Source organism: Pinus tabuliformis, chromosome 6, assembly GCF_031772625.1.
Source record: "Pinus tabuliformis cultivar Carrire ecotype Pingquan chromosome 6, CPIR1, whole genome shotgun sequence".
Classification (NCBI taxonomy): Eukaryota; Viridiplantae; Streptophyta; class Pinopsida; order Pinales; family Pinaceae; genus Pinus; species Pinus tabuliformis.
In genome coordinates, this window is record NC_142292.1 from 2,107,429,786 (window position 1) to 2,107,443,879 (window position 14,094).

At 39.0% G+C, this 14,094-nt stretch overlaps 1 protein-coding gene across 1 annotated transcript; it reads right to left on the minus strand.

Moving 5' to 3' along the window:
• Positions 1-9,077: 9,077 nt before the first annotated feature.
• On the minus strand, positions 9,078-10,764 carry LOC149267670 (uncharacterized). Its single transcript, XM_089413141.1, has 5 exons — positions 10,756-10,764; positions 10,323-10,398; positions 9,617-10,179; positions 9,322-9,523; positions 9,078-9,204 (listed from the first exon to the last, which is right to left on the minus strand). Exons 1-5 carry the CDS (start codon positions 10,762-10,764, stop codon positions 9,185-9,187), a joined length of 870 nt encoding a protein of 289 aa, XP_089269267.1. The 3' UTR covers positions 9,078-9,184.
• Positions 10,765-14,094: the final 3,330 nt, after the last annotated feature.

Here is a 14,094-nt window from a genome sequence, read left to right on the forward strand (position 1 = left end):
GCCTTTACAATTCGATACCAATTACCTACGGTAGGAGCGAGCTCACCCGAGCCTCCAAAACTCCACCGAATCAACTCTGCACCAAATCGTCCTTCACCGTGAACTGTCGTCCTCAACCAACTTCCGGTAAAGTTCTGCGCACTTATTCACTTATGCGCATGAGAGATGCGCACTTCTGCGTCCTCTTTGTTTCTAGATCGAACACCAAGAGGAGAGCGAAGTGCTTGTTGTCCAAATGAGCTATCTGCGCCATGAATATATAGCCATCTCAACTCGTCCATGGAGGGGTGTCAGCTCTTTAGGCCGACCCCCTAAATACATGCGTTGGAGCCCCTTTATTTACTTATGGGCAGGTCGGCCCTTGCCTAAGGGCAAGGCCTCCCTACGCCCTTATAAACTCTGCACTCCATCGCATTATTCCTTGAGTATTTTCGTAAGTGCTCCCAAGAACGTCGCAGCCGGCTCGTAGGAACGTCGCACCTGTCCGCCATATGTCGCACTGCTGTTTTGCTGTCGCACTTCCGTTGTGGCCGCGTTCTGCCCGTCCGTCGCATGGAGGGGCGCCCGCCCGGGTCGCCCTCCCTTCGTTCACATCCACGCGCCCAACCTTGCCACGCCGTGTTTGAACCAACTCGCGCCCATGCCGTGTCGTTCTGCCATGTCGCTGTTCGGTGGTCCGCCCATCGGGCGTGGGTCGCCCATGGGTCGCCCGCCCGTCGGGCGCGGGTCGACCTTGGGTCGCCTCGCCGTTTCGGCTCGCCCGAGCCTCAACCATAAACTGTCCGCCGGTTCGGGTAGCTGCACCCGCGTCCAAATCTGCTGCAGCTCGTCCGCAGCTCGCCTTTCGTCCGCCGGATGACACTTTCGCCAAACCTGTCATAGCTCGCCATGCACGGGTCACGGCGCCCGGGGCGCCCGCCCGTCGTGCACGGGTCGCCCACCCGGGTCGCCCGCCCGTCGTGCACGGGTCGACCACGGGTTGCCCACCCGGGTCGCCCGTCGGGTAAAGGCGCGCCTCTGCCCAAGTCGCCAGGGCGTTACAAAACCAGTCATTCAAAACGGGTAAATGCTACTTTGAAAAAATTAGTTTAAATAAAAGATTCTGTGTAGATTCTAGTTCGCACATAGATTTTATGTTTTGAACTTACCCGCGTTCAAAGGATTTTTTATGCTGTGATTACCAACATTTCGGCATAGCTTTGGGTGCAACCAATCCCAAATCTCCTGCTAACAATACAATTTATAAAAAAATAAACTAAATCCACCAAAAAGGAATACGAATCTCTGGTTGAGTCATTCATCTTTATTTACTGTGATACTTTAAAATTTATTAGATTCTCAATTGAGCGATTATTCTATAATAATTAGTAAAAAATAATTAAATTTATCAATCATGCCGAATAGTAATTGGGCAAATATGCAAATGCTGGACATGTTTCTGAAAGTGATTTTATTAGATTCTCAATTGAGCCATTATTCTATAATAATTAGTAAAAAATAATTAAATTTATCAATCATGCCGAATAGTAATTGGGCAAATATGCAAATGCTGGACATGTTTCTGAATGTGATTTTATTTCCTGAGGATAATAAAGTTACTCTCTTTTATTGCTAATGAACAACAATATGATGTGCACCAATTCCGTTATCAAATGAGTTTGTCCAGAGACTAAAAGAAAGTTATGAACGAGAGAATTTAGGAAGCTGAATTACCGTAAGATTTTTGAGATACACAGATCACAAAGATTTTTATATCTTTGTTGACATATTCCGGCCCATTATCTGTGCGGAGTATTTTGATGTGTTTTCCAGACTGATTTTCAGCATGCGCTTTGAAAATCTTTAGATGTTGAAAAACTTTAGACTTGAGTTTCAAGAAGTAAACCCAAGCGAATCTCGTGTAATCATCTATAAATGACAACACATATCTTGCTTTGCTCATTGAAAGCACCGGAAATGGACCATGAGATCACTGTGTACAAGTTCCAAAGGTGAAGAGGCTTTCCATGCATGCCCCTTCTCGAATTTTTCTTGTGGATGCTTTCCAAGAGCACATCCATTACAAACACCATCTGAAAATTCAATGGTTGGCAATCCTTTGACCATCCTTTGCTTACTAAGCTGTTGCATATATCTGAAATTCAAGTGCCCAAATCTCTCGTGCCAAATCCTACTTTCTTCATTTGCATGCGTAAGTAGCAAAATAAAATCTGATTGAGGAACAAAATCAGAAAATGTATATAGACGAGATTGATCATTTACCTTGCCAGATGCAATCTTCAAATTGGTTTGCATGTCATAAATGCTCACGGAATCTGCGGTAAATTCCACTTTCCTTCCGCTGCCTGTGTGTGTCATCTGATACACTGAGAGAAGATTCACAGAAAGCCTTGGAATATGCAAGACATTTTCAAAACTTCCATCTTCGAATTGCACTCTTCCTTGTCTAGTTGCTGCAACTGCAGAATTATCCCCCATGAGAATGGGAGGACCTGAGTATGCATGTAGAGAAGAAAAGGATTCCTTTGAAGAAGCCATATGATGTGAAGCTCCTGAATTGATGATCCATTCTTGTGGTGCAGAATGAAGAGCAATCAAAGCATGCCCTTTACCTCTTGGATCTGCTGCTTTTTCTCTAGACTTCTTCTTAGCATTCTCAGGAATGTGGTCTCCAAGATTGTGTTGCTGGAGTGTCTGCGCCATAAGATCTATAGTCTTCTTCATGCATGCAGATTCAGGATGAAAACCACGGTGGCAATAATTGCACATTGATTGCCCTTTCGTTCCTTTCCTTTCCTTTGAGCCAGATGATCCATCAGGGGGTTTGGGATGTCCTCCCTTTCTGGATCAGGATCCTTCTTCCCTTTTCCTTTCTGATGGTCTTTGGAATTTGCCTTTCCTTTTGCATGCACAGTAAGTGCATGCGCTTTGGAATTTTTAAGTGTGCCCATTTTGATGAGCTTATCTTGCTCATGCATCAAAGACTGAATAAAAGAATCCAGTGAGGGCATCTTCCAAGCTGCACCAGTTGCAGATCTGACTGTGTGGAATGTAGAGACGAATACTGCATACTTTGGACCAAGTTTTGATAAAATGGAAAGAATCAACTGATTTTCTTGCTTGGATTTGTCGATCCCGCATCCTTTCAGCTGAACCAACAAGGCTTTATACCTTGTGAAAAATCTTGAATGTTCTCAAAGTTTCTCGGATCTAATGAGTTTAACTCATTTTCGAGAATGTGACCTTGCATTTCATCCTGTTTTCCAAACAATCCTTCCAAAATTTTCCATACTTCATTTGGAGTTGAACATGATTCAACATGAAATAGCAGTTCCGGAGAAATAGATAAACATAGGATGCCGAAGGCCTCGTCCATGCGATTGAAATATCTTGTTTTCTCCATTGCCGATGTTGGTTCAACTTCCGTTTCCATGGTTATTCGAAATAAGCCTCTACTTCTGAGATGAAGTTGAATCTTTGGCTTCCATTCGAAATAATTATATGGAGTGAGAATTGCCGATTGTGGAAACTCCAATTTAGACTCCATTCTTTGTTGTTGCTTCAATCTTCTGAACCTGCAAATAAAATTGCTTGTGCACTGATTACAAATCCCTGTGCTCTGATACCATGTAAGATTTTTGAGATACACAGATCTAGATCTGCAAAACAATAAACAAGCTTGCAAGAGAAGGAAGGAAGCGAGCAAGAATTGAGAAAAGAATAAAAAATTGATTCTACAATATTAGTTTTAGAATAAATACATAAAAGCAACTAAGTTAAGCTTAGTTGTACATGCAATAACTAAAGCTAAGTGTGCTTTATCTTATGTTAATGTGTACATGTGCCACATGCAAGCAATAAGTTAACTGGAGCTAATCTAGGTGCATGTACACCAACACAGCTAGTCTAAGTGCATGTACACCAACAATTACCTTCTTCATGTTAAGTTAGTGCTGTTAACTGCAACTGGTTTCGGACTTCTGGCAACCTGCAACCCCGCGCACAATCTCTATGTCTGGGACTCCGAGGATTCAGTAAAGTTCCGAAGATGGAGTGAGAATTGTGTCCCCGCTGTCTTAAATATTGAGAAAACATTCGCGAGGAGTATCTAGAAAGTTTGCAGACGTTACAATAATAAAACATGAGTTTGTGCACAGTTGTTGATAAGCCAAAACTAGTGGGTCAAAAGAATTCCCGGGAACATGCGAGTGGAAAACCACAAAGCGTGCAGTGTAGCACTCGTGGACACTAAAACCGCCATTTAGTAAATGTGAATGTGGTACATTCCATTGCCAGCAAATGAAAAGGTACCTTTCATTTTCATCGGAGAGTCGTGGACAAGATTAAGCCACTAATGCTAATTTAGTAAATGTGAATGTGGTACATTTCACTGGATAATGGCAGCAAATGAAAAGGTATTTGCAGCATCGAGTAAGGGTAACCATTGAGCATTGGCGCAAAAATAAAGAAGATGATGGCTACTTTTCCATTAAAATCAATATTTGTTTATTTAACTTTAAATTATATTCGGGTTCGAAAGGACATTGAAGTGGTTAAACAGCTTCAATTATTTGCCTTTATAGTTTTATTTTTTTTCTTAGTGCTAAAGATAGAGGAAGGATTTTTTAAACAAATCATTGTAGTTGATATGACCAAATCTCTGATGCTACAACTTTTTTGTAGTCAAACCCGCTATTGTTAAAGCTCGAACTGGTGCTAGTCTTACATCCAATTTGTACAGACCTCCTGTTCGAATTCCTGTAGCAATAGTCTCCATGCCACCTAGAAGATCTTTAATATAACAGTTAGATTTAAAAAATTCAACTTTAAGATCTTAATCTATAATCATTGATACAAAAATCAAGTTCTTTGTTACACTGGGCACGTACATGACATTATGAATTTGTCTTACAATACCATTAGGTAAAATGACAAAAATTTCCCCACATCCTTTGATCTAATGACTTCTATCATCACCTAAGTAGATTTGTGCTCCGTCGTTGATTTCTTTAAAATCTTCAAACCTGTGCTTGTTCCCCATCATATGTGTTGATGCTCCCAAATCTACATATTAGATGTCTGCATCAACATTCTCATCAAAGTCTGCTATGAACAATCTGAAGTTCTGCTCATGGTTATCATTCGCGAGATGACCCGCATTTCTTTTCTGCTTCTGCTATTCTTCATGATATTTCTTCTTCCTGCACTTCCTAGCTATATGACCAAGTTTTCCATAATAAAAAACCTTTAATTTCATAGTTGTTTCTATTCGGATGCATACCTTGAGTCTGATTTGGTTTTTTCTGTGAGTTTCCTTTGTTTTGTCGTTGCAGATTTCCTTTTCCTTTGAAGAAGTTCTTTTTCGCCATCAATGCAAGATCTGCACTCTGGGGCTTCAGAGTCGATCTTCTTTTTTCTTCTTGCATCAGTATTCCTGTCAATTCTTCAAACTTCGGGATTTTGTCTCTCGCATTTATCCCAATGATGAACATTTGGTAGTCATCGGTCACACCATTCATGGTAATTGTTACTGGATCTGTATCTGCAACTGTATCACCAATGTCTGACAATTTGTTCTTCAGATCCTTGATTCTTGCTATGAAGGCAGCAACTGTTTCATTCTCCTCCATCTTCAAGAATAAGATATTGCTCTTCAGAAACAGAAGACAATTTGTATTCCTGATTTCAAACAAATCCTTCAATATTCCTCAGATTTCGCTTGCTGATTTACATTCTCTGATATGTAGTATCATGCAGTCTTTCACTGACATCTTCAGTAGCGTCCTTGCTTTACCTTCTCGCTTCCCCTAGTCTGGGACTGATGCTGATCCAGTTGCTGGCTTCTGCTCATCCCCATTTGCAATCGTCCAAGCACTCTGCACTTCTAACAGAGTCTGCATCTTGAATTTCCAATTCGCATAATAGGAGCCATCGAGCTTGTTATGCTCATTCAAGCATGCTTCAAACATTTGATTATTCATCTTGACAAATAAAAAATTTGACAAGTAAAAAAAAAATATGTTAGATTTATCCCAGATCTGTGTCAAAGATAAAAATTGTTGATCTCCAATACTGTTTGATCTCGTAGCGGATACGCAAGCCACCGTGGCTTCCTTCACGGCCTCTACCACAGCCTCCTTGGCAGAGCTTGGCCTCAGGGCAGCTTTCTGTCGGCAGCCATTGCCAAGATGCAGCTTTCTCTCAGCCTCCATGCAACCCCTCTCTTGTTTGCACAGTCGGTGTGAGTTAGCACCATGGACTCGCGAAGGTCTTCGCAACTGTACACTCCAGATCTGCGACGGTTGACAAAATAAAAACACATGTAGTGTTACAGTGGGATGAGCGCGATTAGCCCTCCAAACCACGTGACGATTTCGCCTCAGACACGCCTTTCAAATCCTCCACTCAGTATACAAGTTCTTCAGCCTTGACACTCTGATACCATGTTAAAAAGTGATGTTGGAATTAATAAAAAAGAACCCACTCGTTAGCTCTACGAAAGAGAATCTGGCTTTACATAACGCTTTACATTATTCATGTATATCACACATTATATAGTAATCACATATTTAGGGAAGTTAGAACCACACCCTAAGAAATAGAAACTAATTCCTATCTTGAGGTACCATGAATTAATTCACTATTCTAAGATATTCTCCATTATCTCTAACAGTGATATATCATTGCGATCTAATGTACAAAATCTTGATACCAAAATCAGAGTATTCGCATCAAAAGGAATTAGGGTAATCACTCTATGGGTTCATTGTATATTTAGGTGTCACCGGCCGCAACCCAAAATTTGTCTCTAGAACTGCGAGTTATTTGCCAAATCGTCCATTTTTTTACGAAAATTGTCGCACATCTGCTAATCGGGCCCGTTCTAAAGAAAACCCATGTTCAATATTTCTCAAATTCTTCCTCCTGTGGCCAAAAACTGAACCTGAAATTAGTGTCTCGATTTTGATTTCGACCAAATTAGTCTTTCAACAACTTGAATCGAATCTGAGTTCCTGTCATGCTTTTCTAGCGTAATCTCCGTTGTAGAAATCAAGGCTACCTCTCAGTGAATACGAGGACCTGTTACAACAAACAAAACTGAAATTAAAAATAGAAATTGATGATAAGAGAGGTCTGCTACATAAACATAATAGGAATAGACTGGCTCATGGTGATAGCTCCAAAAACTCCTGTCATACGAATCAAAAATCTTATATCGAACTAAAACGGAAGGCAGTGTGACTTCAACAAATCTCGGTGTAACAATAACACAATCTTATGAATAATGTGGCAGATGTATCCATTGATTCCCAGTAAAAATTTGTTAGAAGCGCTCCAATTTTGGGTTATCAGAACAAGATCCCTTCGTCCATTCTTATTTACTGCGATGATTGCAACGGAAATATTATGTATCGTTTTGAAACAATCATAACCATCACATAGGCCATATTTGTGCCCACACATGCCACATCTCGGGCTTGGAAATATTTGTGTCAACATATTTGATAGATTTGAGAAATGTGACATGGAGAACACGCAGGGATGTGTTTCTGGCCACGAGAAGAATGGTTTGATTGTCATGCATTTTCCAAATCTTTGAATGTGCCAAAAATCAATTCATCAAAAATTACTCAATCACGCTGATAATTCAGGAAGGTCGAAGCAAAATGTGTGAAGACATGGGATTGGGAGGAGGATGAGTTCCCCTTTACTGGATATGTTATTAGTTATTAATGATGTAATGATCCATAAATGGTGAAAGAAAGTTTTGATGAATAAAGTGTCACAAGACATGCTCGAACCTTAAAGGATCAAGAAGCTCAGAAATCACACCATGAGAATAAGAGGAGCTGTCAATCACTTAAATGCGAATAAAAGGGAAAATTTCCGAAAATTTAAAATGGGAGCCATCATTTTGATAAAAGATACAGGGGAGCTGTTGGCCACCCACAAGACCTGGAAACAAAGATACAGGGGAGCTATTGGCCGCCAACGAGAAACAACTTTCTGGGCTAACGGAAAGGGAAGTGATGAAGAAAAAGTAATCCATCAACGTTTCTCTATTGGTCGTATCTTTCTATCAGAGAAAAGGCTAAGGATCACAGTATTAGTGATTCCGTTGCTTCCTATTTCTCTTCCTCAAACACATGTTTTTGGACGCTTTCTACATATAGAAGTTCAGACTTCCCTTGCCTCAACAAATACTTCATCTTTAGAACAAGTCTTCAGTGGAAGAAGATCAAGAATATACCACAAAGACCATCACAATTATCAAGACCATCAAAATGATCATGGGCAAAACTTTGAACATTAAACATCAACAAAGAATTGATAGAACAATAAAAAGAAAACTAGTTGAGATGTTGCAAAGTCATAGTGATACCTTTTACTGGAGATTACTTTGATACAAGGGAATACACCCTAAATTATGTACACATCTTATATATCAAGGAAGCATCAAGAGCCACCCACCAACCTCAACTTGAGATAAATCCATCATTAAGAGACATAGTTACTGAAGAACCGTAGAAATTACTTGCAACGGATTTTAGTTATCCAATTTTTAATAGCCAGAAGATCTCCCATTTTAGTCATGGTACCCAACAAAAAAAACAACCAAATTTGTGTACAGATTAACAAAGCAACCACAAAGACCATTTTCCCCTTTTGTTTATCTACCAAATCTTAGATGATTTAGCGGGGAAGAAACACTTTTATTTATGGGATGAACTTAGTGGTTATAACAGCATTCAAATTGCTCCCGAAAACCAAGAAAAGACCACCTGTTCATGGGGAATTTTCAGTTTCAAAAAAGCCTTCCAAATGATATTCAAATATTTGCACATGGCTTTAATTTATAGGATGTCGATTTGCTAAACAGCGTACAATATTTACGTATTCAAGAACACAGTTCGACATCTTTCTGGTGGAAATCATAGTTCCACTCATGGTTCTACCTAGTTTGTGGTTTTAATCCCTGTTTCACGATGCTTCCGCGGGCTTTTCCCCTTATCCTGGTAGACTCATACCCGGATGTTCAGAAAAACTGAATTGCGCGGGATCGACAGGAAACATGAAGTGCCTTTTGCCAATTCCAGCGAGGGCTGCTGGGAACGCTGTAGTTTCTGAAACTCCAGAAAGAACAACACAAGCACCACAAAATACAACCTCCAAACGTCTGTCTCTACCACTCCAGAACGACATCTGCAATATAATTTTTAAGAGTATAAACTGTGAGCATCACCATTACAAAGTTTAAATATGCACGCAATTTCAAATAAATAATATTATCTATATTGTTTGAGAGAAAAATCAGCTTACAGTCTGAATCGACCATTATCCGATAATCTGCAGCTCCAAATTGAGAACCAATGTCCTCCTCCTTCGTTAGCGCAGAATATACATACATGCTTTCTTGTTCAACACCTTCTAATGCGTCCTCTACTTTTGAAGTGTTTTGGATTAAGCAGTCGCCCAATTTCTTAGCTGCGCCACCAGTTTTTTTCAAGAAGACTCGCCTTATCTGCACAATCATGTGGTTGGGTATTACACATCAAAGATTAATACAACGAAATCGTATCCAAAAACGGCTCGACATAATAGTCAGTCACTCTACCTTCTCTAGAACTTGTGGTCGCTGACAATGCAAAAATGTCGATCCATCAATTTTCCACCCAAATATTTTCCCTAGTCTTCCAACTGATGCTTTGTCGCCACTCAGTAATTTTAATTCTGGTTTGCCATTCTTTTCTATGCCTTGGAAAGCATTGAAAACATCCCGACGATGTTTTTTGCGCGAGAATAGAAAGCTGAATCCACAATATATTTCTTTCACGCGGTCATCATCAGATGGTTGCAGGGACCGGATAATGTGATTGGACAGATCATGCGGCTTTTCTTGAATAAGGTCTAAGCAGGGTCTATCACCTAAGGCTTCTTCCACACCAATAATGTGGTCGAATCCTCCCCTCTGCCCCAAGACCCCGATAACAAAGCTCTCCATTCCACCCGACACGCCCTCCGTTTCATCGACATCGACACCGACACCCGACACCGTTCTTGAGTCGGAGCAACACCCGACTGGCGAAAAGCTGGAGGCATTTTTCGTGGTCATATGGAAAGTGATACTACTTATACGCCTTTTCTCCAACCCGGCCGCACTGGAACGCGCATGACTCCCTGTGTCCCAATCCACACATTCCGACTCATTCCCATCAAACCAGTCATTCAAAACGGGTAAATGCTACTTTGAAAAAATTAGTTTAAATAAAAGATTCTGTGTAGATTCTAGTTTGCACATAGATTTTATGTTTTGAACTTACCCGCCTTCAAAGGATTTTTGACGCTGTGATTACCAGCATTTCGGCATAGCTTCGGGTGCAACCAATCCCAAATCTCCTGCTAACAATACAATTTATAAAAAATAAACTAAATCCATCAAAAAGGAATACGAATCTCTGATTGAGTCATTCATCTTTATTTACTGTAATACTTTAAAATTTATTAGATTCTCATTTGAGCCATTATTCTATAATAATTAGTAAAAAATTAATTAAATTTATCAATCATGCCGAATAGTAATTGGGCAAATATACATGTTTCTGAATGTGATTTTATTTTCTGATGATAATAAAGTTACTCTCTTTTTCATTGCTAATGAACAACAATATGATGTGCACCAATTCCGTTATCAAATGAGTTTGTCCAGAGACTAAAAGAAAGTTATGAATGAGAGAATTTAGGAAGCTGAATTACCTTCTTCATGTTAAGTTAGTGCTGTTAACTGCAACTGGTTTCGGAGTTCTGGCAACCTGCAACCCCGCGCACAATCTCTATGTCTGGGACTCCGAGGATTCAGTAAAGGTACGAAGATGGCGTGAGAATTGTGTGTCCCCGCTGTCTTAAATATTGAGAAAACATTCGCCAGGAGAATCTAGAAAGTTTGCAGACGTTACAATAATAATAATAATAAAGTTTGTGCACAGTTGTTGATAAGTCAAAAGTAGTGGGTCAAAAGAATTCCGGGGAACATGCGAGTGGAAAACCGCAAGGCGTACAATGTAGCAGTCGTGGACAAGATTAAGCCACTAGAAGTGCTATTTAGTAAATGTACATTTCATTGCCAGCAAATAAAAATGTACTTTTCATTTTCAGCAGAGAGTCGTGGACATTTCATTGGATAATGCCACCAAATGAAAAGGTATTTGCAGCATCGAGTAAGGTTAACCATTGAGCATTGGCTCAAAAGATGGTGATAATTGTCCTTTTCCATTAAAATCAATATTTGTTTATTTAACTTTAAATTATATAAAATTTCAAATTGGTGTTAGGTTTTATATTTTATTTTTATTTGTATATTCGGGTTCGAAAGGACATTAAAGTCGTTAAACAATTTCAATTGGTTTGCTTTTAAAGTTTTTTTTTTTCTTCGTGCTAAAAGATCGAGGAAGGATTTTTTAAATTTCCATTGTTTCGATAAATTAATATGCAAGAAGATAGATCATGCTACAAATATTTTAATAATAAATTATTATTTTTAATATAATATTTTACAAGAATTTTTTTTATTTTTTATTTTTTAATAGTTGTAAAGGAAACATCGTAAGGCGGTAGCATAGGAACCAATATCATAGAAGAAAGAAGATGTGACCAAAGTACTCTATAGGGAGATGGGAGATAGGGGCACCCTACCTACCTAAGTAAATGTCTAAACTAAATATGGTGTCATCGTCTGCAATGGTGTCTGATTATGCGAGGCGGGGATTTTACAAGGAGGCACTGGCCTTTTATTGTGATATGCAAAAAACAGGTACCCAACCTAACCATTTCACATTCACTAGTGTTCTCTCAGCATGTGCTAATTTGGTAGATCTGGAAAGTGACAAAGGAGTCCACCATGACATAATTACCAGTGAATTGTAGTGTAATGTCATTGTGGGGAGTTCTCTTGTAAATATGTATGCTAAATGTGGTTGCATAGAGAATGCACAACAAGTGTTTGACATAATGCTTGAACGAAATGTAGTATCTTGAAATGTTATGATATCAGGGTATGTAAAGGATGGGAACGTAGATGAGGCCATGAAACTTTTTCTTCAAATGCCTGAATGGGACATGGTTTCATGGATTGCAATACTTGCTGGATATGCACGTAAGGGGTATCTTGATAAGGCTATGGAGCTCTTTTTGTAGATGGTGATGCACATAAAATGTTCAGTAAAATGTGTAAACGGGATGTTGTCTCTTGGACTTCTATTATTGTAGGATATGTTATTCATAGACATGTGTCTAATAGTGTGTTTATTTGGTCACCTGGGAGAAAGTTCAAGTGCATGGAGGGAGTGGTTGTGCATGATACACGAGGAGTTCATGCCTGTAAGTGAATAGTTTATGATTGATTGCTTTATGAAGAGCACTATTTGGGAATGTTTCCTTTAGGTTGCAGATATTGAAGCTTGAACTTTTTATGATGCCTGTTAATCAAGCCAGGGATTGCACCATCCACAGATGGTTGTTATTCCCACTTTAGTTGTATGCACCTAATTCAATCATCCCTAGCATCTGTATCTAATTGTGGTTTTATTTTCTTATGAGCAAGAAAGTTCAATCACATTGGAGGGAGTGGTGGTGCTTGAAGACATTATAAAAGGGGATGATACACAAGGAGCTCATGCCTGCTGAATGAAGAGCCTATGATTGACCTTTTCACTAAGAGCACTCTTTGGAGTTATTTCCTTTAGATTGTACTATGTAGATGTTGGAGTGGTTATGGGCTTTCAAATAAAGATGTTAAAAAACTTTGTAAGGTGCAACATTACAAGCTCTAACAAAATCATACTTCCCTAAACACTGCAGACTAAAGTTCCCTTAACAAACATGAATCTTCATTCAACTGTATAGGTGATGAAGGGCCCACTTCACCATTAAATGTAACTTTACCAAGTGAATTGGACTCCTTTAACCAGCAAAAGATAGTTTCATGCTTTTCTTCCATTATTATGTATGCTTCTTTTCTGCTGGGGATCTTTAAATGTGGCAGTTAAATTTAATTCACATATGATATAAATAATTTGAAATTTTCTCTCCCGTTTAATTACTTTTATAAACTGAACTCAATCCTACAAGCTAAAACTGCACCTTGTAGGCCTCAAGCTATAATTTAGTTATGACAAAAAGCAACATACCAAGCACTTGTTGAGTAGTTAACCGAATCTTAGGATCAAGCTCAAGCACTTGCCAGACAAGACTCTTGGCATGCTCATAAAATTTTGGCCATGGATCTCTTTTGAAATCTATCTGACCCCTAAGAATGGCCTGAGCAACCCCCTGCTCCATTTCTGTATACAATTTGCACAAAATACTCAATACAAATTCCCTACACTGTAAGATTTTAAGCTTCCTAGTGTAATAAGCCCTTTTTTCTCTTCCTTTTTCTTTGTTTTGAGAAGCAGGGGTCATCTACCAACCTACAAAACTTCAATAATATATGCCATGAGAAATTTGCAAGCTACAACAAATGAATTACGTAATTTCCCTACATCGAATGATTCTCCTACATTATGTTGAGATTCACCTGAAGCCAACCTTCTTAGAGAAATAACAACTTGATTTTCAATTGTTAGCACCCTGCCTTCTACTGTTACAATAACGGATAATGGCTTTGATGATGAATCTAGTTTTACTAGGGAGCATATGTAGTCAAACGTCTTCCTCGAGACTCTGAAAAATGATTTGAACTTCTCTTCATTATTTGTATGCATTTCTCCTGCATTGGTAATCAACAATCAATTTTTTTCCAGCTCCTATAGACATGATCTACATATACCATACTAAATCCTCCTAGTAAAAAATATAAGTATCAAAGTATGAATAAAGGAAATAACACACCCTTGTTTGACATGAGATCAGAACACATTAAACTTTAATATATTAGGGAAACATGATACAAACAAGTAGAGTTTTTTTTTTTAAACTAACTGAATTGTTCTAGCATTATGCCTCTCTCATTCAGTTATAGCATTTCATCTCTCACTTACAGTACACGTGCATGGTAACACAATCAATTCAAAAGAAGCACATGTAACTAAAACAACT